Source organism: Bombus vosnesenskii, unplaced genomic scaffold, assembly GCF_011952255.1.
Source record: "Bombus vosnesenskii isolate JDL3184/JDL3185 unplaced genomic scaffold, Bvos_JDL3184-5_v1.1 scf7180000013431, whole genome shotgun sequence".
Classification (NCBI taxonomy): Eukaryota; Metazoa; Arthropoda; class Insecta; order Hymenoptera; family Apidae; genus Bombus; species Bombus vosnesenskii.
The window spans coordinates 229,627-254,582 of record NW_022883046.1 but is presented as its reverse complement, the minus strand read 5'-3'; the positions used below and the strand labels follow the sequence as shown (position 1 = coordinate 254,582).

Here is a 24,956-nt window from a genome sequence, read left to right as displayed (position 1 = left end):
GAGTGTGACGGCAGAATAAAATAAATGTATATTTAATCATTTATTTATAATAATGAGTTCAAAATATTACTTGAAGTTATAATTTATTTTTTACAACAAATATCATTCCTAAGTATATCTATACTAAAGCATTTTAATTTCCTATATGCATTAAAATTTCTTTCTGAGCTCTAATAAGTAGTACATATTAGCGACAAAACAAATTGCAGTAACTGCAGAAAGTCCTGCAACAATCATGTTATCCGATCTACCTCGTAGAAGGTATGTAGGTTTTGTTAAGTCAACCTGTAAAATGTATATTTATTATATTTCTCTTTCTAATGTAATTTTATTATCGACAGATATGTATGTATTTATATTTACCTGCCATTCCTGTTGGAGCTTCTTTAATTTTGCAGGTACTGTAGAATAATTCTGTTTGCCAGATAATGAAGTAGATACTGGCTTAGTTTTGACAGAATCAAACATCATTTTTATTGGTTCTACTTTTTCTAATGGTCTTGGGGACTACGACACAAGTATTAATTTTATATATTATTATGCAATCAATGAAATTGATACAAATAATATTATGTTTAGGATATTAAATTTAAATATACAATTTTTTTTATATTGTAGTTTTTTAATTTCTTAGATATTACACCTATATTCTATTGATATTATGTAGTTATATAAAGATGCAAAGCTTCATTCCTTACTTATCTAACATTTCTAGCATATGATAGGGAATATCATTTAACAATAAATAACTGAATGTAAACTTTTAAAAATTTTTATAATTATCATATTAAAAACAAAGTAAATCATACTTCATTGAAACAAAGTAGCAAAAATGATAAGAAAATGTTGGAAAATATAAGAATCTTTGGCTTAATTTTTGTCGTTAATTACTTACTAATGGATAAAGAGCTTGTAATTGTGTCGATTGTTTTAAACGACCAGTAAATGCATTGAATTGATGGAACGACATTTTATCTATTTGCGTAACATACCTGCCTTTCTGATGGCACTTCTTCTTAGTGAGTTTGGTGCTCTCTGGAGAGGGAAAAGCAAGTACTTATTTATCACACGTAACGTACATAGTGATATATGTATAAGTTGGTAGAATGCAAACTAGGTATTTCATTATAAATTAGTCGAAAATTTTCTTATCAAATATTATTAAATAAGTTACACATATTAATTTATTTTTAACTATATAATTTAACAGCATAGCCTAATAGAATTATAAAATAGCAGTTATTTATAATAGTTTAAAGATAATATTATTATGACTAAAATATATTATTATATATGTACATTTTATCACATTTTTTAATTTAGGAGTTATATATATTTATTATGTTTTACTCATTCTTATAAAAATTAAATATATTTTTATTCCATTCTGTAAGATACTGAGATCCAAAACTACAGCTAGCGCTCTCTGTAGACCATTATCAATGGCTAGGGTATCTAAATAAAAAATATACGTATATGTATATAATGTATGTAACATTTGCTTTAAAAAAGGGTACAAATTTTTGAAATTCTTTTGAGATATAATCACATTGTAATTACAACTGCTTTGTAATATCCACTTAATGAGAACATAAAATATAAGGAATTATTAATGAATTATTCAAGTATATAAGTGCAGAATATCTTGTAAGTTTAGTGTATATTATTTGTTGTTTAGTATTACTTAACTGGTGTGTGTTTAAAACAGAAAAAGATAATATTCTACAATTATAAATATTGTAAACAGAATTAAGAGAGAATAAGTATTAAGAATATGTGTATTAACTAATCATATTATTTCATTCAAGTAAAAACTTATGTGAAAATATGTAAACAGATATAAGCTAATTTTATGTTTCAAATATATAAAATATATTTACTAATAAAACTAGTATTAATCAATTATATGTTATGTTTTGAAATAATCTTAAAATGAAATCGTACTTACCAAATATTAAAAAATGTAATGTTTAAGATACGTATTCAGTCTAAGACACAGTTTTAATAAAACATAGTGTAGTTTTAAATGTTATTTTCATATACTGTAAAATGATACTCATTGCTTTATTTGTATAAACTCAATAATCTTTATGTATATTTCCAGAATCTTCAAAGGTGCTTGGATACAACTTTTCACTATGGCATAAGAGTCCACAATTGTATTCAATATCCATATCCCTTTTTACTGGTGATAATTATATAAAATAATATGCATACATTAATAGCATTGAAAATATCCTAAGAATTAGAACTTAAAATAATTTACAAAAATAATAAATGTAAAACATTTGGTAATTCTCTCTCTCTATTTATATATATCTCGAGAGAGAGAAAAAATATGTATATGTATGTATATATTGGAGGATATGTATGTAGGTTCATACAATAGCTGTGCATTTGTTAATATTACTTCAACCATTTGCCGCAACGGCAGCTCGGTGTATTCTGTTTTACCGACGAGCTGGAAACAGCAAAACATATCATGGCTGAATATGGCGGTTTACTGATGAACAATCCTTTAAGTTTTGTTAATACATTGTATGATATGAAAAAGATATATGACAGGCGTAATTAATGGTGAGATTTGGTGACAAGATTGTGAATAAATTTTGTATAATGTTCTTTAAGTCTGTAGTGCCATATTATATTCATTGTATGTCATAAAAAAATATATGATAATTGGTATAGTATTATACTTTGTTAGTAGAAATAACAGCATTTCACTGATTTTTAACACATTGCTATAAATAATTGTTTATTACAATAGTTCATATCTATATTTATGAACTTTCAAGTATCAATTTGGTGCTTATGGATTCTGTGTTTAAGATACTCTAAATATTGTGACATATAATAACAAAATCTCATGCCAAAACTAAGAAGGAATAGAAGGACTGAAACTAGGTGGGGCGACAAATATTATACAGCAGTGAAAAATGCTGTTTTTATAACAGAGACACAACCTTATGAGCCAATATTACCATCCTTTCCTTTGGAGAAGTATGTTCCAGAATGTGAGAATCTATATATGTGTACACAATGCAAAGACTGGTAAGTTCACATATACACACATACTAATATATTTTAAGTATCTTTTTTACATATTTTGTATGTTAACTGCAGCATTATAAAGCATTATATATAGTATATGTCAGGATTAGTTTTTAAATAGAAATACATGTAATATATGGAAATTTTATTTTTTGTTAGCTTCTATTTTCGAAGCAGTTTGGAAGACCATATTGCAAGGAAAAGTTGGATATTGGGATATTGGTGTCATCATTGTTTTGTAACTGCTTGTAAACATAGCTCTGTAAAAGGTATATTGTGTTCCACATGTTTACAATTGGATCATGAGAAACGCTTATATTTACGAAGTAGAGGTTTACGTAACAATCAAAAATTTGGGGCAATAAGAATCTTTTACAATCAATGTCAATTTTTTGCACATTTGAAAGCTCATAATGTAGATTTGGTAAATATAGGTGACTTAATGTTAATGCCTTTACCAACAAATATCATCGACTGGAATCCTGAAGTAGATTTAACATGCGAAGCACTCATGGAACATACATTTATAATAAAAGTTCATATAATGGATTGGTTGAAAAATAAAACTATTGATAACAATTGGTGGCAATTGACAGAAGATGCCGATAATCCAGTTACTATTATTCTTAAAGGTTATAATGGTCGATTTCATTTTAAGCCATTAGAAATATCAATAGAGGAGCAAATTTCTATTTTGAATTCTGCTCATTCTACACCTAACAATGGCAAGAAATTTTCTGATATTAATATTCCTGAGTCAGTAGAAAGTGTTGATAAAGGAACAAGTCCATCTTCAACAGATACCAGGGTTTCCATCTCTGATGAAAGTATGATTGAAAATGAAGACAGTCCTTGTACAGTAAATGACATTACTTTTGTGAATTGTGGATTCTCAAAATTTCTTGAATCTGAGTTTCCAGATAATAATAAGGAAAGGAAAGGAAACACAACAGTTTCTGTAAAATCAGTGCAAGATTCGTGCACTCCAAAACGTCCAAATGTAATTAATAAGTTCAAACGAAATAAAGTAAGACATTTAAACTCCATTTCATCCAATATGGTTATGTCATGTGGTAATACAATGATAGCGTCTAAACGTGATATCAAAGATTTATCAAAGTGTCCTACCAATAAACAATTATGGAAGAGTTTAACACATAAATCTAGTAACAATTTATCAGTCAAGACAGTTACAGAAGGCAATATCGTAAAAGAAAAATCTGATAGAAAAGAAAATAAAACACTTCGCAATAATTTATTAAAAGTAGCACCAGTGTCCAAGGTTCAATCTGATGTATCTTGTACAGCAAAGGTGGATACATACAAAAATAAGTTAGGTAAATTGAAACAAAATCTATATACATTGACCATTGATTCTGGTCAAAAGGATGTTAGATTTCAAAGTACGAAACATGTTGATATTAATACAATTATTAATCAGCTACCACCTCACATGATCAATAACAAAAAGATTGTTTTTATAGGACACGCCTCTGATAATGCACCTGGCGATAATAACAAAGAATCATCTTCCGAAGGAGTAATTCGCTTAATACCTGTTGGGACTGAAAAATTATCGAAAATGAAAATAAATGTAGGAAATAAAAATCAAGCCGGTAAAGAAACTAACAGAAATAGTTCGAAAAACCAAACCGAGCCCTTTAAAAATAAATTACGACCTTTTCCTGGTAGGGTTATATATCAAAACGGACGGAAATATATTATTAAGCAATCATCAGGTCTTACTAAAAATTTAAAAACCCCATCCAATGCTGTGGTACCAGTGAAAAATGTACAAGGAACAATGCAATCAAAATCTACAAATATTCCACCATTAGTGTTCTACAATATTCCACCATTGATACCCTTAGATTCCACTGAAATAGAAAATATATCGAATCAGGAAAAAACGAACTCATTTCATAATGATGTTTCCCCTTTAACACCTTCACCATCTCCGTCGGAATTATCGAATAGTTCTAGCTGCGATATTCAGTCAAAACAGACTTCTTTGTCAGCAAAGGGTTCTCAGAAAGTTGATGTACCTTATTTGAATACTGAACATAAAGACATTGGTATTGATGTACAAAATATGAACAATTCATTTGAAAGTTTAACATTTCATAAAGGAGAAGACCAAAATTTGTATCTCGATGTAAAGTTTCTTAATCAAAAGCCAATTTATTCTATTGTTGATACATCTACGATGATAACAAAATGTAGAGAAGAAATGCTAAATGAATTTTTTCATCTTTCTTATTTCGAATTGAAGAAACGATACGATCATTTACAAGAAATTGGTGAAGAAATATCAAGAGTAATGAATTTCGTAACTGATAATGTGATCAAAGAAAACTTAAAAGCAGTTCATATTTTGCAGACTGTGCTGAAACATTGTATTGATAAATGCATTGAGAAATCTGATGACAAAGAGGAGAAAGATGCACTGTTACATGAATGGGAATCCGAATATGAGAAAACAGATGAAAAACCTGTTTGTAAGGCATGTAATAAAATTAAAAAACCCAAGTACTATATTCCAGGATTTTCAAAGCCTGCGAAAAACGATATATATTGTTCTTGCTATAAGCATATGTGCCACAAATGTCATACGTATCAAGGTAATTCGACGCGTTTCGTAGCTCATCAAACATTTCACGACAAGGAGAGACCGTATTTGTGCCCTGATTGTTATCGTAAATTTACATCATATAGATCGTTAGAAGTCCATACATGGACTACCTGTTTCCACACGCTAAAAAGGCGTGTTCTCGGTTGCAAAATTTGTGAAATAGATGGTTTTCAAGATATGGAATCTGTCGCAAAACATTTCGCAATTATGCACAGTCATAATAAGGTAGTTTGTGATAAATGTTACATCGTTTTACCATCATATTCCGAATATAGAAAACATCATAAAGATAAACATTCGGATGCAAATGACCATCAACCCATAAGGCTTGTACTATGTAAACTTGGGCGGTGCATTGTACGTTGTGAAGATTACATGTTACACATGGAAAAACATATAGTCGTTCAAAGATTAATATGGTTCACATGTCCATTTTGTACGTTTATTCATGTAGAGGCGAAACGAATTATGTCTCATTTGCAAAGTGAACATGGAACACGTTTAGAGGAACTTACAAGTTCCGAGACATTATGGAATACTTCTCAAGTGGAAACCGCAGCAAATTTATTGAAAAATAGTTTACAGCAAAATAAATTCACAAATGCACACACAGAGTCTTGCGAAGATGGAACTGTTATACCTAAGATTATAAATACTAGAACTATTCCGTCTGAGGTATTTGAACATGGAGCTCAGGGGACAGATGATAACATAATAAATTATGAAACACCATTATGTTCTAAAGTTGTTAATGCTAATTCAGAATCTTCTCCAAAATTGAGTGGAATCATACCGAAGATACTCGACGTTAGGTCAATGGCTGACCTAACGTCGGATATTTCTGAATGCGACAAGATTGAAGCAACTTCGAAATTTATCGATACGACAACAAGTAAGATTATAAATGCTAGAAATATTACGTCTGAGGTATTTGAACGTGAAGCTCAGAGGACGGATGATAACACAATAAATAAAGAAACCGAACAAAACAAAGCTCACCAAGGTCAGGAGATCAAAACTGAACTCGAACATGTCATTGATTGCGTATGGGATACCAAAACGATTCAACTAAGTCCCGGCCCAGTGAAAGTTGAATCTCCTCAACAAGATCACCTGTCAGGAGTGAAAAACGACCAGAGTACATATGACACATGCGAAAAAGCAAAAATTCAATTAGATGAAACAAAACAAGAAGCAAGGGATGTTTCGAACAAAACACAGAGTCAAAAACAACCGGAGGCTATAACACATGAATTAATTTTGAAACCTCCTCCGCTTGTTAGAATTCCTCAACACGTGCTTGAGTTGAATCGATCTAAGAAAGCTGGGCAGATAGCGAAAGGAGGAAAAATGGCAGTATTTTCACGCGATCAAGAAGTTAATCGCTATTTTCCTCGACGAATTGCTCTAATCAATCCAACTAATTCAAATGAGATCCAAAACTTTCATTGTCCTTTATGCAGGGAATTAATAAATACATCCAAATCAGTTATAAGTAATCATTTTCAGGGTAAACATTTGCAAGATTGTAAGCTATCAGCAGTTGCCATAAACTTACTACGAATGTCACCAGAATTCATTAATGGTGGTTACAAGGAATTATTAGATAACAAAAAGCGCAAGTCCGAAAGTACTATATCGAGTTCAAAAAGAAGACGACGGTGGAATCCAAAAAAATATAATACCGATGGGAAAAACGTAAATTTTACAGGACTTGGGTTATGCGTAACACAAGAAACAGCCGAAGATAGTGAGGGTAATTTCAGGTGTAAGAAATGTGATCAGCGATGCTCGAATATGACAAATTTGAGAGAGCATATCGCGTGCAATCATAGAATCAAAGGCCGATACTTAGTATGTCTGGAATGTGGAGACAATTTTGTGGTAGTACCTAGTTTACAAATGCATCTGAAAGCATTTCACGGGATAGAGGATCCCATAACTTATATGGCACAAAATACTTCCTACGCTCCTGATAATGTGGATGATCTCGAGGCTGAAGGAAAGTCTATCGAAGCAAATCAATGTCATGTTTGTATGGCGGTTTTTGAAGATAAGGCGGCGGTAGATAAACATCTTCGAGTCCATGGCATGGCGTTCTTAAATCGTAAAAGGATAGAAGCGCAAAATGCTTTGAAAATTCCAGAGAAAAAGAGCGAAATGGAGGAAGAAAAATGTACACCAATCAAAGCAAGTCCAAAAGAACTTGTTCGAAAGGATAAACCAGCAGAAACTATACTGGAAAAAATCACTGTAAGTTTACATGGAACCTATTTCATCTTTTGATTATTAATATATTAACCTTGATCGTTTGTCATTTCAGGCAACTATATAGCTAATGGAGGCACGACTTTTCGAAACAAAATCGATCGGAAAGTAGTACATATGTAGTAATTTCTAGGTTTAAATATGATCCTGAATCTGTGATTTTAACGTTTTATTTAATCAATTGAAAAACGTTTATTCGTATTCTAAATGAAAAAATTAGAAAAAAACTTGTTAATTATTTTATAGTATCGAAAAAACATTATTCAATGCTTTACTTTGAATATCGGAACGGATTTTGATTAATATTAAGATCAATACACATTGGAATTTAATATAAATTTCCTAATTTATGTTTTTTTATGTTTTATTTTATGTTTTTTATGGAATATGTACGTTCAAGATCTTTTTAATTTTGCAATTATAAATTGCATAGCTCTGTTAGATGATAATATTTGTGTATACTCTATAGACATACATCCATATATTGTAAAGCGAACGCAATGTGTTAAGTTTCTTAAATGTCTTGGAATGCAATACCATTGTAAATATATGCAAATATTTATAGACAAATATTGCTTGTATAATTTATTTTATCAGAATTTTTTTCTTTATGTGTATTCAAATAATTATTCTCTCTATTATATGTACTGGTAAAACTTGTTCTCTTAATCTTATACGAATCAGCCTAACTTCTATCGTACATAATTATATCCATTACATCATTCGTATGTATGAAATCTGCAGTTGCAATTACGGCATAATGTAAATAATTGCTCTGTTAACAAAAATATATAATTTTTTCTACTCTACTAATTCATGTGCATCGTTATATCCAAAAATAGATAAATAATAAAACATTCTGATTTACTTTCAAAGGAGATCACTACTTATTCTTAATAGAATGGAAATAATGTTATTTGCAATAAATAGGTAGAATATATATGTATGTCTTTATTACACCATTTTTAATTGCACCGACAAAGATTATTGCTTAGTATTAAGTTAATAATTCAGTGATTGACACATACGAGATACTCGAGGTACGAAACGTGGGAAATATTCCCACTTGTTTTCTTTTTATCTATATGTATATATATTTATTTATATAATATGTACTCTTTACGCGTATTAATGTTAAAATATCAGTACATCACACTTGAAGATTTACAGAAGAAACCAATATTTTTGTTTTTATGATTCTGTATTACGAAGAGATATTTTTCTGTTACATCGAGTGCAGGTACTTCAGGAAAGGTTGGGTTCTGAACACTTTGACGTTGGACCTGTAAGAGTATTTTCAGCATGCCCTCTACGACTTTACATAATTTGAGTCGTCTAGTTTTACGAAACGATAATGAAGCAATCAAAATACAATCAGAATTATTATATTTATTATTGAACTCATCGATAAATATTATGAACTTCCAACAATTAAACATCGATTAGACAACGAAGAAGAGATTATTATTATACTTTGGTCCCTCCATAAAGTGATAATTCATAAAGTCGATCAGCTGTATACTTTTACGGGCCCCATAGTTTTATCTTTGGCACAATTACTAAGGAACACACGATAAATTTAAACAGTGATTGGTTCTCTTGACCCTCGCACTAAATTTTTGTGCAATCAATTTGAGCTTGATTTTTCATGAATACGAATACTGAAGATTGTCGCGTATACAATTGCATTTTTATAATGTTTTATTTTTTAATCGAAGAATAAAATAAATATAATTAAAAATATAAAAAGAAGGAGCCAGCGGTATTTTCAAGTGTCGTGTTCTTCGGAAATTTGCCGATGATCCTTCATCTTTTATCAATCATAAACAGTAGCGAGAGTAGATTTTTCTCTCTCGATTAAGAACATATGTGTCAGGAGACAATTAGTACAGGAAGGAAGAATATTGCAACAGGAAATCGTTTTTTTCCGCAACTTGTTGTTTTAATCTACGAGGCAGTTGATTTTCCATTTTCGTACGATGCTTTCATATGACTATCTATCTCTGCAGGGATATTCAAATTGGTCGCGCGAGTTGTTGGACTTGAGGGTCGAGAACACTCTGATTTCTGAATAAAGTTTGTACTTGTATCTAGTTGGGCAGATTCGGAACTGGATTCTTTTCTAGAAGAAGACATACCATATGTGGCACTCGATGTCCTAGTGTTTGTTGGTGACGAAGACGATGAGGATATGGATCGGGTGATTTTCAGCTCCGAGTCGGCAGGACTAACGTTACCCTGCGTATCATTTTCTTCGAAGAGCTTTTTTAAATTGTTGCCGAGCTTTGCGTCATCAGAATTTACATTCGATTCCGCCATAATGGTTAAGGCTAATGATTCTGATGTTTTCTTGCCTCGAGCAGTGTTTCCCAGTTCACTTAATGGAATTCCGAATTCACGAGTGGCCCATACATCGCAGCTAGGGCTACACGATGAGCCACGAGGGAGTTGAGAGACCTTAGTTTTTCTCGCGTCTTCCATGGAATGCCATCGGTGAGATCTCGAGATCGAGGATCCTGGGGCAATCGTATTTAAACTGTTTGTCGGCACTATCCGATGTGGAAATCGCGGAGATCCCCGAATTTTTTCTCGTGACGATGTTTGGCTGGTACTCGCTTCTAGAAGAAGAGCGGTTCAAAATACGTACGTTACAATAGATTTACATATATTTCATTGCGATTCGTTGATATCTCGTACTCGTTGTATTTGGAATGAAACGATATAAGTACTCGATAAAATAATTCACCATAAAGAAATAGTTTGGGCGTACTTACTGGGTGGTAGACTAAAATTGACTCTGAGCTCGCTGTACTCTTTACGATGTAGCCCCAGGCTTAATCTGCGATCTTCTTCGCTAGTAATACTAATTATTGGTCCTGAGCCACATCGAGGATGAGGCGAACGACTGCCTTGGGCATTAACTTGACACGTAGATGCTGCTTTCGTGCCTGGTACCAAACCGGCAATGTAGCCCATGTGAACCCGTAGTGCCGATGCTACTCCTATGAGATTTTGACATGATTAACCGTTTCCACTATTACACTATATATTACACTATATTCCATTAGTAGTTTTTAACTTTTTTTATACAATTTACCAGTAAACGAGGCAGTCGAAGTTTTCCTGCTGGTAGGACGACTGCCGAAAAGACTGAAGAGTCGCTGAAAAACACCCAAACGATTTGGTCCTTCCGTCTCTCTTCGTCGGTGAAGTTTGTAAATATCTGCAAGACTTCTTCGTGTGCCGTCCGGTTCCAAATCCGGTTGGCTGCTAAACGCTACAGTACCGCGGCGTATTCCTAATTTACAGAAAAATCAAGTCTATACGTGCCCAATCGCCAACCGTGTTGCATTAATAATAGATATTAATATTTACTGACATTCGAGCCAATAAGGCGAATTGAAGCACACAGTACGAAAGCGAAAGCAGGTGCTAAGATATCGTAGAAGAGGAAGGAGGAGAACCGCTCGCGTTTTTCCCGAATTCTCTAAATAAGATCTTCGTGTTTACATGTGTGTAATAGATTGTCTTTCAATATCGAATGTCATCACGGGGTAATGTTCGATCGACAAGCTTTATGTTATTTACGAATTAAACAAAAGCATAAACGGGGATCCTGCTTTAAGTATTTGCAGATTCATTCGGTTGACCGTCAAATTTTATCATCGATTCTATTCGATTGGATGTCATTGCATTCCGAAACATTGGATCAAACGTGCAATTTAGCGTGCAGAATGGGGCGTATGCACGTACATACACCTGTCAGAGACTTGTCCAAACTTGTCAAGCGGTTTGGGACTTAGAGCTCGGGGAAATACGAGTGCAGTCTGGTATCTCGAATGGCAATTAATATGTCAGAAATGTATGAATTATGTCCTCAGGCTAGTAATACAGACCAATGCAATAACAGGCTGACAATCAAGCTGGTTGGTTTTGTATTAACTGTTTCATGTGCAGTTTTAAGTAGCAGCTAATTTTATTTAATAGCTGTATCAAATCGACAGAGTAACAAAACTTTAAATTACCGCAGCATGATGAACGTTGTACGCTATTAACAAACGCGCAAGAAACATTGTTCGGCAATACAGTTTTCATGCAGTTTTCCTCGAAAAATAACATAACCGTCTTTAAACATTAGGCAAGTCAGCAAATTGGGGAATGTTTTCTTGTATCGCAATACGAATCGGAACACTTTTGAAACATTTGGTTTCCCTATTCTAATTTCCTCTTTCAACTTTCAACAAGTTTTTTAAATACTGATACAAGCACGTAAACGTCAGAAACGTTCAGATAACTGCGTGCAATAAACGGAATTCGGTCACCTTTCTCGAACATCTGAATGATGGAAGGACGACGAAACGAGAAGAACATTAATTATGTATCGTTCCTTCTTTCTCTCCTTGATAAAACAGTTTATTCATTGTGCAAATTTAAACAGGGACGATTTTGTTTGGCGAAGGGTAACGAATCGTGAAACGATCTTCGATTATATATTCGTCACGAATTTATTTGCACAACGAATCTTGCATCATGTGGAGAAGAATCTTACTCACCGGACGAATCAGCGGACGGCCAGCTAGCCCTAGGGATGACCGGTGGGAGGACGCTGAGCAATAACAAAGGTAGACCACCCCCGATGCTGGGATTGCGTTGTGGAATCGATGCGCTCGACGAAGCGTGCGATGGTTCAACCGGTTCCTGTGCCAATTGTTTCTCCAATCTGGCCAATTCCAGTTCCAGCTGTGCCATTTCACGACGATACACGCGATTCTGTACTTCCACGCGGTATTGAAGTTCGCTGTTGCACCATAAAATATAATTTTTGTTAAATTCGTTAAAAAGCAGTTGCATACCGTAGTGTCGTAACTAGGCTTGCGAATATCACATACTAATTCGCGTACTATTTTCAATAGATCGGTAACATCCAACGAATTTTTATCGGGAATTTTAAACGTTGATGGTAATGCGATCTCGTCCTCTTCTCTAACTCGATATCGAATAAATTCTCAATGGAAAATTCAATAAACTTTTTTTAGCAGGCACCGTTCGAAAGAAAATTCAGTGAAAGTCGGTAGTTGAATAAAATATGATGAACGATGTCTGTGACCTGGTTTAAAACGAATCGTACCTTGGTACCGTTAGGAATAACGCGAAGAGTTCAGCCACCGAGCACCGATAAAAAGATATCGTCTCGAGCTAGATCCGTCCAAACGATTAGTTACCAAGCGAAAGAAACCTTTATTGTCACCGTATCCAGCGCCATTGTGCTTACCCTCTTTCTTCGCTCTTGTTTTCTTCTGATTTTCCATTTGCTTTCGACCCCCTTTTTCTTATCTGCGAAGTAGTCATTGGCGCGACGCGGCGTATCGCGGCAACAGTAGCTGTTACTTACGTTCTATCATCGGTCACGAATCTCCTTGTATTGCATTCGATCTTCAAGCCGAGACTCTGGACAACAGGGTCGGCCCTTTCGCCAGCCAAGATGTTTGTTAACTGCGGGAGAAACAGCAACGCTAGCGTTGCGGTCGTTGAAGCCAAGATTAAAGCGGTAATCGTAACGAAGGCCAAGGTTGCGCGATCGGACATCAAATTTGCCAGCACTACCACAATCCCCGAAGTGATCACCACGAAATAAACACTCATGCCGATGTATTGCGAGTCGTTTAAAGCAGGTATTTTCACGTGTCTGGAATTATGCATGATATAGAAAAGTACAAAGTAAGAAATAATTAACATAGATGTATAAGTATAAATAAAGAATTAAATTGTTGATCAAAATTACATTAACTCTACAATGAATAAATCGATACTTCCATTACTATATTCTCGACTTGGCCTTGGAACGTTTTAATATCAACAGCTCAATGCTAAAACTCCGACAAAAAGAGGAAACATCTTTGCTAATGAACGCACTAATGGCATCCCTCATTAAACTCCAGTTCGACTTTGCTTCTCCAATTGGAAGTTCCATGTGGACAGATTTCCCCGAGCGATTGTTTTAATGAATTCTTACTTACAAAAACTATTCCGTATATAAAATATGCAGGTTAACTCAATATTTTTACCTCGTTTCCCAAGCCATGTATACACCGACGATTAGCAATAGACCTTTATATATGTAAAGTGCGCCCAACCAGCTGTTCGTGTGTTGAGAACGGCACACCTCTACCTGTATCGAAAACCAACGATGTAAATTAATTGATTATCGCTGGTTAAAGGGAACGTCATCCATATCTTAATGAGCCTCTCTACCAAAGTTGCAAAGGTAAGGGTGAATTTGTTTTCGACGTCGTTTCGATTTCGATACCTGAGGTTGATAGACTACGCTTCTATCCTGTGGGCTAATTTCCAGAGTTAGGTTTCGGAGATGACGTTGCATGGGGTCAAAAGTTACCCACAAGGTTACCACGAGGCCGTCTATCAGTAGCAGAACGCAGATCAAGCTTATAAGCTGAGTATCCTGAAGTAACTGTAGGTAGTAGAATTATACTGCGCGTTAAATGTCAACCGTACTTTCAATCATATCGTACCTTGTTCTTGACAACGCCGCTTCTGCTTCTAGTGAAGATCCGATGAACGCGATAGGTCTTGGTAAACATCGATCCGAATGCCAAGGAAAAGCCAGCAGACAACAGATATACTCTTGCCTGAAAAACCGTGTGACATATCGTACGAAATACAAAGTGTAACGTTGCATGGAAATAGTTCGATCTGTATATATAGATATACGCGATGCAACATAATTTCACCTACCAAACTAACGACTGTTCGCAAATAGAAAATTAATGCTCACTGTGCACACTGTAGGATAGTAGTCGTTGCTATCCGGTAGCGTGGCGTGATCCAAGCCCAGAAGTATGACCGCACCGTAGACTAAACCACAGCCGACGGCAGCCATATTATTCAGTCTAGGACTCGAGAGTTTTATGCTCCTGCCAGTCATAAGAAACGGAACACTTTACATTTTCTATACGATCAATGCGAAACGACGGAAACATCGTAAAACTTACTTGTGTTTACGAAAATGTAAATTGAACGCCAAGAAAGCGAACGCTAAAGTGACACCAACGCTAGCGAGACAAGTAACTGCTAGAAAAGCTGCAGGTGCTACTGTTACCACTCTCAACCTGGTCGTAAGAAAAATAAGCCATTTGTTATTATTAGAATGTTCTCGAATAGTAATAGACTCATAACGAGGACTGTAGCTAATCTCACGAATAACGAGAATAACCGGGAATGCCAAGTTTTTCAACTTCATAATCCTTTAAGGCTTGGTGTCTTTCGAAAGTAGACCACGTCGTATTTCACGATATTTCCCAAAACATATGATTTATGAAACATTTCCGTCGGGGAACGATAATCAAATTTTACTAACCCGACGAGAAAGCGTGAATCCGAATATATAGTTATCCTTCATGTCGTATACTTATACGTTGTATCGTATCGTAAGTTGTAATCCCATTTGGCAAGGGAGATCTTTACAGCTATTTTATGTGAATTGCTTATGTGATTGAATTTTACATGCAACCGTCCTTAACGCGATTGAATTCTCGGTTGCTGAACCTGTCGATTTCACGTTTATCGCGCAAATAATAGCTTATTAGCATACAGAAACGATAACATGGATTGTAAATAATTATATGGCTAGAAATGGCATATTTGACATCGTTGCTCTCATTTATCAACAGCGATTTGAAATGTATCCATTAGCGTTCAATGATTTATTTATCATTATCTGTATAATTAAATACGTAAGGAGAGGGTATGGTTTGATTATTGTACGTCTGATTGTATATGTAATTTTCAATTAACGATGCGTCGATATTCGAATTCGCAGTAGATGTTCAACTAGTGGGTAACTGAAAGACAAAACACTAATTGATATATGTAATTGCTCGGATCTTTTGTGGTAGTCAGATTTCAATGTTCGCAGAGAACGAGCGAATGATAAAACCAGATAGAACAGTACATACCGGAAAACCCTTCGAGCCACGGGGGGACGTCCATCCGGCCATTTTGTCATTGCGCATCCTGAGCAATTCATTATTAGCTTTCCATCTTCTGGACTGAAGATCGCTATTCTTCTGAAATCGTTGCCTGTAAATGGAAAACTATAAGAGATCTCCTGCTTTAGTATAAACGAGTGACTCTCGACGAATTGAATAATCGGTCAAGAAGTAACCGGATAGGATAAATCGAAACAAGATTTTAATTCCCATGTTCTCCCACTTCGTTTTGTATGCGTTTCCTTTCGAGCAAACAAATTAAATTGCTTGGGATTTTAATCTAAGAAGAAACGCGGCTTCTAATTATTTCGACTTCGCGTTTCTACCTAAATATTTGTTTCGTGTCACAGATTTGACGAATCCAGAGCTTACGACATAAGGATAACAAGTTTCGTGACGTACAAGGAATTGAATTATCGAGAAGAAGGCCCGATAAAGTTGGAAGTTTAATTTCTATCCTTTATTCCTCTCACATCTATCCGGAAACCCATCCGTCCTCCTACAAAATACCCTTTTCCAGCCGTGATTCACTTGTGCGACACGGCCGATAAAGTCGAAAATACACCGAGTTCTAAAGACCCCGAGTATACCGAGACTATAGAATTCCTATTTGTATTGGTATAAGCATGACTAAGCGAGGGGCTTCCCAAGGATTAGGACTGAGTTTACTTTTTCGGACATGTTACGGAACAACGCTTCAAAATAGATTCGATTTTATTTCCGAAATCGGATTTTAGCTTGTCTTGCGTAAACTCTTTGGGAAGTGCAGACAGCAGATATGGCTGATCGCTCGGATTAGAAATGTTCTATCAAGCTGTTGTCTTCGTACATTTTACAGGCCGGACGCTATTGGGATTTTTTCTCATCAGCTTAATGACAGCAGCCAGATACACAAAATAATACTTATTTTGTTCCATTTTCGGTTTCCGCATACCAAAGCACTGTTATTTTCGAGGACTGAAGATAAAGACAGTCTGCCAATCGTTTTTTAAGCAGCGCATTCACGGATACTGCCTATGTGTATCTGTTTCGTGAAGTTTAAGCGTACATGCTCGATGCTTTTTCACCTTGACAGGTATTCGAGTTTCTTCTGCACATTAAATTACTTACCTCCTAAATTGCACGTAAACTCGTGCTACATAGTTTTTCACGCGCCGAATTTGCAAATTCGTCCTCGCAGCTTCTTAGGAACTTATCTTATAATAATATAGTGGTTGCCGTAATATAACAAAGTCACATAATCGGTCTGACATCGAAGTTTACATATTCGTAGCATAGCTGCGATATTGTTACTTTAGCTGATCAAACATTCTCAATTTCATTGGTTATAATTCTAGGAGATAATGAAGAAGAAAAAATTGTACAGTTTTGACAGTATATCATCGGCTAAAATAGAATATTCGCCTAATTATCATATTATTTGGCTTTAAACAAGACAGATGGATCTAATCCCGATTAACGTCGAAAGTTAGAAAACATTGCCTTCGGCTGTTGCGGCAAAAAGAAGAAGCAAATAACAGACGACCGATCCTTTTTTTCTATTCCCTGTCTTCGTGATTATGCTTGGAAGTTAAATATGCGGTCCGCGCCGATGTGACTATACCCGCTACAGGATTTGATGGATTACAGCCGTAGGATCTCGAGTGTCGACTGGTTGGATGAATGAAACACTGTGGGAGAGGTAAACTGGAATAAAAAAAAAATGTACAGAATAATGGTAACAGAAATCGTGGAGGCTAAGGAGGAAGCAGTTGATGGTATCCAACTTGTCCGAACTAGCGAAGCTTCTTTGTAAACGCCGCTACCTATCGCTGACGGAAATTCGTGCCAGTTCGTTGACTTTATCAGAAATCGATGCTTGAAGCGTGGTTCAGAAAAAGGAGCTTCTTCTTCGAAGTTCGGGCAAGGTTAGCGAGCAGACAACTAGCCGTTGTATCGTAAATAATCGTTCAACTATACGAACTGCGTAAAAGAGTTTGGAAAATCAGTCGATTCTGGTAAATCCCTGGATCTCTGGAAATCCGTACAGGGAATTTGCCAACTTTTGCTTCTTTTAGAAACGTCTTACCGAAAGACATAAATTCTTTCATTGTCAGCATCCGAGATTAACCGATTTCGTACAGTACGTATACAGTTCCCAGCGGAAAGATCATGAGAAATTTTGTAAATTCAAGGTACCAAAATAGGTAACGCGAATCAACTTTTACGAAGATGTTTGATATACATATATCATGAAGGAGGGCGGAGAAATAGCACAATTCGGAGATTTTTAGTCTTATCGCTGGATACACCTATAAGTAAAGTAAAAAGTAGGAAAGTAGATAGGAGATAGAAAGGAGGATAGAGAGGATAGTAGGAAAGAGGGAGAAACGTTTCTTATCAGGGCTTTTAAAAGATTGTTCAACCGTCTTCCAACGAGATATTTGTAAAACAAGAGGTAGAAGAACGAAAGAGTGAGAGAGAGAGAGAGAGAGAGAGAGAGAAAAAGAGAGAGAGAGGCGGAAGAGAAGAAAGAGCGAAGAAGTAATGAATCTTGGTCTCAGTTTCACGGCGCTTATAAAGGTGTAGACAATTTGTAGCAGATTGATTTTCGATTACGTTAAAAAAGCGATATTCCATTAATGCGTAAAATACGTGGAATAACTTTGCAAAAAGTCCAATTAAATACCGTCCATTAGTCATCAATTGAACGAATTGAAATTGAAACGGGAGAAGTGATTCCGATGTAAGAACGCGAGTGTCGTTAACACGAACGGCGCATCGAGGTCATACTGCTCGAAAGAAGGCTTAATTTCACAAAGACCTGCACGTCCGTACGTTCGCGAGGATGGCGTTTCGAGGCCACTCAAACAGTGCGCTTGCGTCGTTATTCGGAAGAATTCAGTCCGTGATTCTTGAAATGTATGGAGGGAGACCGACTTCCGACAATTTACACGAGTGACATTTGTCGAGATAAAATTTGCTGGAAAAAGTTTAACACGATATATTTATTGGTCGTGTTTGGTGTTGCGGAGACGCGAAGTTACCTCTTGGTCGGAATGACAATTAATACGAATTCGAAGTAATACATTCCGGCCTTTCTTGTTTTCTATCTCTGGTTTTTCTCCTTTCTCACGCACGCTCCCTTTCGCTGCCGATTCCTGAGGGTCCTCTCTCATTAATTATTCATCGGCTTCTTACCGACATCCGGTGGATAGAATGGCAAACATCCTTGCTCGTGTTCGCACGAAGCTCACGCCGATCTCGTTTCGTGCTTTACATCGTGGATCCGAGTAGCCGCAGTCTTTGCCGTGTCGGCCACGCGAAAAGCTCCATGCGCGTGACACTGAGATGTCCTTATGGCTCTTTCAAATTTAGTTCCCACGCTAGCTTTTTCCAAATTCTTCTACGCGCAACCTTCGTGGCTATTACGAAATCCCAATCGATTATCGCTCGATACGTCATTTTATGTGCATGACACATTGATATTTTTTCACGCAAGCAATTTTTTATTTTTATACTTCAAATAACACGCGAACAGGTCATCACGCACGTGAATTCTCCGTAAATATAATCGACAGATTCGTGTGTTGTGTGAACGTTCATTTGATAAGAAATTGACGTAAACAGGAGCAGCGAGAAACAGTGTATCGCAATGCCTAACAATTCGGGCGATCGTACGTAACGCGTTTAACGGAGGAATGCATTAGGACGAAACCGCTATCGTACCGACTGAAATCATATCGCTGACGGAACATTCAACAATGGGAAGTGTCAGTTAACTGAGATGCGAGAACGCACGCGGTATACTGCGCCGTTAGGTGCGCACAATTGTCAGCAATTTCCAGCCCTGTTTCCTGATTTGCCCTATTACACGTCCGTCTTTATTCGTGTACCATTACATTCGATATAATTACGAGTAAATCGTACTTGTATGGTATAAAGTTTACTCACCGTATATCTGAGAGAACGCTGTGATACCCACTCGATCGGCTCCATCGAACGATACCGGTCCCTAGAACGAACGATGACTAAACTATTCGTTTCGATTGACATGGAAAACCTCTATTAACAATTTCGTCCGCCGATAAGTTCATTATCACGATAGTCATCGTGTTTTTTTAATAAATACGTTTCTTCTTCTCCTTGATACGCGTCGTTCATGTAAATTCCCAAAGATATCGTTCTATCGCTTTTGTGAATTATCGATGCGAAAGTTTGAATGCTGGATTTTGGATGATGAAAACAGAATGCTAGATGATTTTAGTTTCACGAATGTACGCGTATAATCATTTGCACACAGGCAGAATCAAATGCTTAAATACTTGAAGAATAGATGACTTCATGAATTCTCATGCATTCTTTTTTTATTGGTCGAGTAGTATTTCATACTCACCGAAACTCCGTTAAAACGTAAAAGTTTCAGTTGTTCTAATAGTCGCAACGCAATGTCCTTTCTAGCATGCGTATATTGGACTACGCTAATGTTGTCCTTATTTAAGATGTTTTCGGTCTTTTCCAAAGCAAGTGCCATAGCCCAGACGGCGTCGTAGGTCTGTCCTTCGAACTTCGAGTCTGTCGCGCTTCTTTTTCTCAATTCCAACGTGAAATTGTTACTCGTCTGTGCAGAAAATACCGTTGCTGTATTACGGCTAATCGGGTAATATAATTCGAGTTAATGCGCATATTTAGAACGGAACTACCATTCTTATCTATTTTTATCGAGTGTACTAATAGTTAAAACGAAGCTCGCGTAATCCTTTGAAAATATACGGTAGCTTTTTGTTGTAGTGACTCTAGCTTGATCAGCCTTTACGGCGAAGGTTATACAAAAAAAGGAAAAGTTGTAGTTTCAGTATTCCATAATAGCGTCTTTAAAAACAAATTTCTTTCTTATTAACTTATTTGGGAACACTGCGCCATGGAAGTAAGGAAATTGCCGTAAGGGGTAACATTTTCGAATATTATTCTCGAGACAATGAATAGCACTTTTTCTAAAATAACGAGAGTACTTTGGTCGATTCGACAGTTTCAGTGAAAAATCTATTCTCTTTCATCCGATAGCGTAAAAACGCGTCTTTCACGCAGATAGTAAATATTAACGAATTAATCGGTACAGTTCGATGTAACCAAAAACAGGAGAATCGAGTAGTCGCTAGTATTTGTGGTAGAGATCAAAATTCGTTATGTTAATATAACGTTGAGTGCATATTCGAAATGCCGATATAGCGAAACAAATGTATTACTAATTTCATTTTCCGTTATTGAATGTTACGGACGAATTTGAGAGAAATTCTATTTCCCTCGTTTATCATATTTTTAGCTAAATCGATTAAACGTGCATGTTCCGGTGGGAAACAAATGGATCACGAAAACTATTTACGCGAATTTCGGCTCAACAGAGAAATGTAATATATATGTATGTGGCTTCTCAAAGTCAGAATTCAGATCTTTGTGGCAAAGGTTGTCTCTTGTACGATAAAACATTCTGTTCTATTCTCGTATTGTTTCGTTCCTCAGAATATGCAAATAGGACAACCGACATACGTTGCAACGCGTCTTCGTTTTTGACTCTGATATCGTGAAAACTCACGGGACGGTGAATTTCTAGTTTTCCACGTGCGCGCGTAAATATTCAGTATAGTTGAATGCACTCGGAATTATTCATGATGCTGTTTGAAAAAGTATAAAGCAAACCGTTTCGTAACAACTGCGAGTCACCGAGAGTTGGATCTGGACGAGTTTCGGCGGTGTGACAGTACCGGAGAAGAGTTGGGTATGTCGAAGAAACGTAACCAATTCCGGAGCACGTTCCGTTCGAATTTCGTCGGGATCAGGTTCTTCCCTCGTGAAATGTAATTAGCAACATGTGAGTTCGTCATTAGCTCGATTGCTCGAACGTGGAAAGTTCGATACGAGGAAGCTGCTGGCCATTATCACACTCTTTCAACCATACCATTTCACCGACGTCTCTCTCTAATGGACGCGAAAACAGGTCTGCGTGTGTTATACAGCTATGCCAGCTATAACGAGCATGTACATGCCAAGACTACACGCTACTCCGTTAACGCTTTTAATTCTCGACAACGACGTTGCGTATATTATTAAGTATTTCGTCAAACATCGACCGAGACTTAATTAATGGAAGAAACTTTGGTCCAGTGGCGGTTCGAGTAATTGCTGCAATCTATAGAAAATATCGAGACACTACAAAAGATTTTCTACTGCAGAAGGGTTATTTTAGTCGAAGAATTTTCGAGAAATGCTCCGTTTTCCAGTTTAGTATGGAACTTTTCTGACAAATGTGTCGGTAACTGGAAAAGTACTTACCAGACCCGACGAACTTATTTCGTTTTCTAAGGCAGCGCCATGACTCTCGACGATGATCAAACCATTCTGAGTTTGAGACAGCTGCGATGGGGTACATTCTTCTGGTTCAGAGTGCAACGAATTAGTCATCCTCTTCGACAAGTCGATCGTATCACCTGGCAGAATCCATGCGTAGTCTCCTCCGTGCATACCCAACTTCCAAGCCTGGCAGAACAAGTAAAGAAAAAGTAAAAAAGATAGAGTGGTTAATAGGGGAAGCGACTAACGGAGTTACGGAATATTTAGCGAAAATGTTCATCTGGCTGCTGAGAGCCGCCGGTTTACGGAGCTAGATAAGACGAGCTTTAGACCTGGCTCTTAGTAGACGTTTCGTGCTCTTATGTTTCCTCGAATATATGGGTTACTTGGATAACTCTTTTATTTTTAAAAAGGAGCGGATGAACTCGTTACGGAGCGAGACGTTTTACAGTTCTGCAGTTTTACACAATTCTCTCTCGTGTCGTATGTACCTCGAAATTAACGCGGCGTCACATTCTCCGCACAATGCGATACATTCGACTTCGAGGATCGACCATCAAATGCACTCTCGTCAAGGAAAAGAAAGTGATTGTAGAGAATTTCCGAGAATGCAAATCGCATCCAGAGGATCGAACAGACGTGTTGACCTACTATGAATATTTAATATGATCTCATCAGACGACGGACAATCAGAGTAATGAGAAATGACTCCAAGATGGGGATCGTTCTCAGACCCTTCGAGATGTCTTTATAAAATACACCCCATTTTTCGCATTGTCCATTCCCTTTTCTTCCCACTCTACTTTCGTTTATTTATTCTCGCATGCCGATTTATTTCATCTAACGCGTAACATATTTTTGGCTATATATATATATATATACTACTAATAGAATGTATTTTAGTAACGTCATTTGTCAGTTAGGATGATATGAAACGGACATCGTTACGGTATTTTGTCTTGAATGATGTATCGTCCCTTTGACGTTACACAGTTTTTATATGCTACTAGTAAAAACTTTTAACGCGGATCCCCATAATCAATTTCCCTTCCGTTTTCAAACAGCAAATTTCCTACTCAATCAGCGAGTTTCACGTGACCGAAAGATGTCATTGCGTTGACTCGGAAGAGACGGCTGGATATGCATTCGTATGCAACGTTCTTATCCTTTCCGGCGTGGCTCGACTCTTCTAAAGCTTTTAAGTCCGGAAGAAGAGATCGCCGGCCGGTTATCGGGAAATCATCGTCGGTCGTATTTACGCCTCATTGTCTTTCGTCGCTTTGCACAGAGACAAAGTTAAAAAACTGGGACACGTTTGAATGGCGCGCCCTAGTCGTCCAAAGATGCAGGCTGTTCTGTGAATTCGCAACTGTTGTCATGCTGAGGCATCCGGTGAAAATGAGAAATGTGCCTGGAATACGTAGACATAATATTGTTCTCAGTAGCAAAGAAAGGGCGAGCGAAGTATTTACCGCTCGAACACGCGATTTCACGTAAATCAGGACTTAATGTTTCTTCTCGCTCGGAACTATCACCGACTTTAAAACCGATAATACAGAGATATAAATTGTACCTCTACGCTCTATGTGGATGTATTGAAACGAATGCCACGAACTATTTACAGTTCGAATTATAAAAGGCGATTATTAAAGATCTCGGATTATTTTCAGCTGGTTTCGACAAAAATTCGTAATTATTTTTTAAGAAATTAGTCGTAATTAGAGAACAGCCGATTGGTTTAGCGATAAATTTTGTTCAGACGCGTCACGAAACAAAGGATGCATCCGCTGTTTATAAACGACACCGTCCGAGGCTACGAGATTCCGTGTAGGCGTTATCTGTATTTTCGGTTGATTTATAGGAGAAACGTTTCCGCGTTCCATGTTTCGTTGTACGCGCAAAGAAAAGGAAAAACCTTGCCTCTGAATACATATCGACGTAATAAACGGCTGATCCTGACCTGTGAATATTAAACATCGGAAAAGTAACGAACTACACAATCGTTTGAATGGAGAAGATGTGGATATCGTCGATCTAACGCTTGCGAACATCTATGCACGCGTTATTGCCTGCCGGCCGTAGTTACTTTCTGATTGGCAATAATATAGTCGGTCAAGATGTCAGAGGCGCGCTCCGATGAAAAATCGTTTTCACAAGAAGCACGATTGCTCAGCTGCTTTGGTAAATTTAATCTTTTTCCTCTAATAAACTTCTATGTATCTTTCGGGTATGCGAAACAAAGGAAAAAGATCGAAAGCAACTGTAAATCAGAAATTTACATTTTTATGTAAATATTTCCCGCGGCTATTTCCATACTACTTCTGACGTTCGAGGAAATAAAAAAGTCCTATATAAGATATACCTACGCGCGACTCGATAGGACGTTTCCAGTTTGGAGGATTTAAGAGATACAATTTAAACGATACCGAATCAAAAGAGAATGCGAATTAATTGGAATCTTAGAGATAGATAGTAATCAGGAGAACACCGTTTCCTATACTCCACCAACGTAACTTCATTTTGACATGTAGGCGAGACACAGGGGAAGATTAGAGGCGCAGAAACCTGATGTTTACACTTCCGACGTTGGAAGCACGAAGATCACCCAAATCCTCATCCTTTCTGTTCCGTGATTAATTTTGCAGTGATAGTTTCACGAGTCACCTCAATCA

General features: G+C 36.5%; 3 protein-coding genes across 8 annotated transcripts in view; 1 reads left to right on the top strand and 2 right to left on the bottom strand.

Annotated features, from left to right (window-relative positions):
• Positions 1-35: 35 nt before the first annotated feature.
• On the bottom strand, positions 36-1,063 carry LOC117238050. The gene is made up of 3 exons (XM_033502601.1): positions 896-1,063; positions 364-507; positions 36-285 (listed from the first exon to the last, which is right to left on the bottom strand). Exons 1-3 carry the CDS (start codon positions 968-970, stop codon positions 151-153), a joined length of 354 nt encoding a protein of 117 aa, XP_033358492.1. The 5' UTR covers positions 971-1,063; the 3' UTR covers positions 36-150.
• A 1,286-nt stretch (positions 1,064-2,349) lies between these two features.
• LOC117238127 lies at positions 2,350-8,142 on the top strand. 3 transcript variants are annotated; one of them, XM_033502778.1, is made up of 4 exons: positions 2,350-3,051; positions 3,211-4,388; positions 4,536-7,936; positions 8,007-8,142. In XM_033502778.1, the coding sequence occupies exons 1-4, from the start codon at positions 2,867-2,869 to the stop codon at positions 8,016-8,018; spliced, it is 4,776 nt and encodes a 1,591-aa protein (XP_033358669.1). In that variant the 5' UTR covers positions 2,350-2,866; the 3' UTR covers positions 8,019-8,142. The 3 variants fall into 3 exon arrangements, with proteins under 3 accessions (XP_033358669.1, XP_033358668.1, XP_033358667.1); XM_033502777.1 differs by having other exon boundaries at positions 3,211-4,454; XM_033502776.1 differs by having other exon boundaries at positions 3,211-7,936.
• A 1,345-nt stretch (positions 8,143-9,487) lies between these two features.
• Positions 9,488-24,956, bottom strand: part of LOC117238126 (gamma-aminobutyric acid type B receptor subunit 1) — a 32,067-nt gene continuing 16,598 nt past the window's right edge. For 2 of the 4 annotated variants that reach the window (XM_033502772.1, XM_033502773.1), the window contains exons 6-19: positions 22,267-22,470; positions 20,333-20,557; positions 19,891-19,951; positions 15,925-16,048; positions 14,962-15,078; positions 14,745-14,883; positions 14,482-14,598; positions 14,259-14,420; positions 14,017-14,120; positions 13,344-13,637; positions 12,505-12,749; positions 11,049-11,249; positions 10,726-10,953; positions 9,488-10,569 (exon numbers count right to left, since the gene is read on the bottom strand). In XM_033502772.1, coding sequence (XP_033358663.1) covers positions 9,899-10,569; positions 10,726-10,953; positions 11,049-11,249; positions 12,505-12,749; positions 13,344-13,637; positions 14,017-14,120; positions 14,259-14,420; positions 14,482-14,598; positions 14,745-14,883; positions 14,962-15,078; positions 15,925-16,048; positions 19,891-19,951; positions 20,333-20,557; positions 22,267-22,470 — 2,892 coding nt within the window. In that variant the 3' untranslated portion in view covers positions 9,488-9,898. Of the gene's footprint in view, positions 10,570-10,725; positions 10,954-11,048; positions 11,250-12,273; positions 12,287-12,504; positions 12,750-13,343; positions 13,638-14,016; positions 14,121-14,258; positions 14,421-14,481; positions 14,599-14,744; positions 14,884-14,961; positions 15,079-15,924; positions 16,049-19,890; positions 19,952-20,332; positions 20,558-22,266; positions 22,471-24,956 lie in introns of those variants that run through there. The other 2 variants (XM_033502774.1, XM_033502775.1) reach the window with 2 other exon arrangements.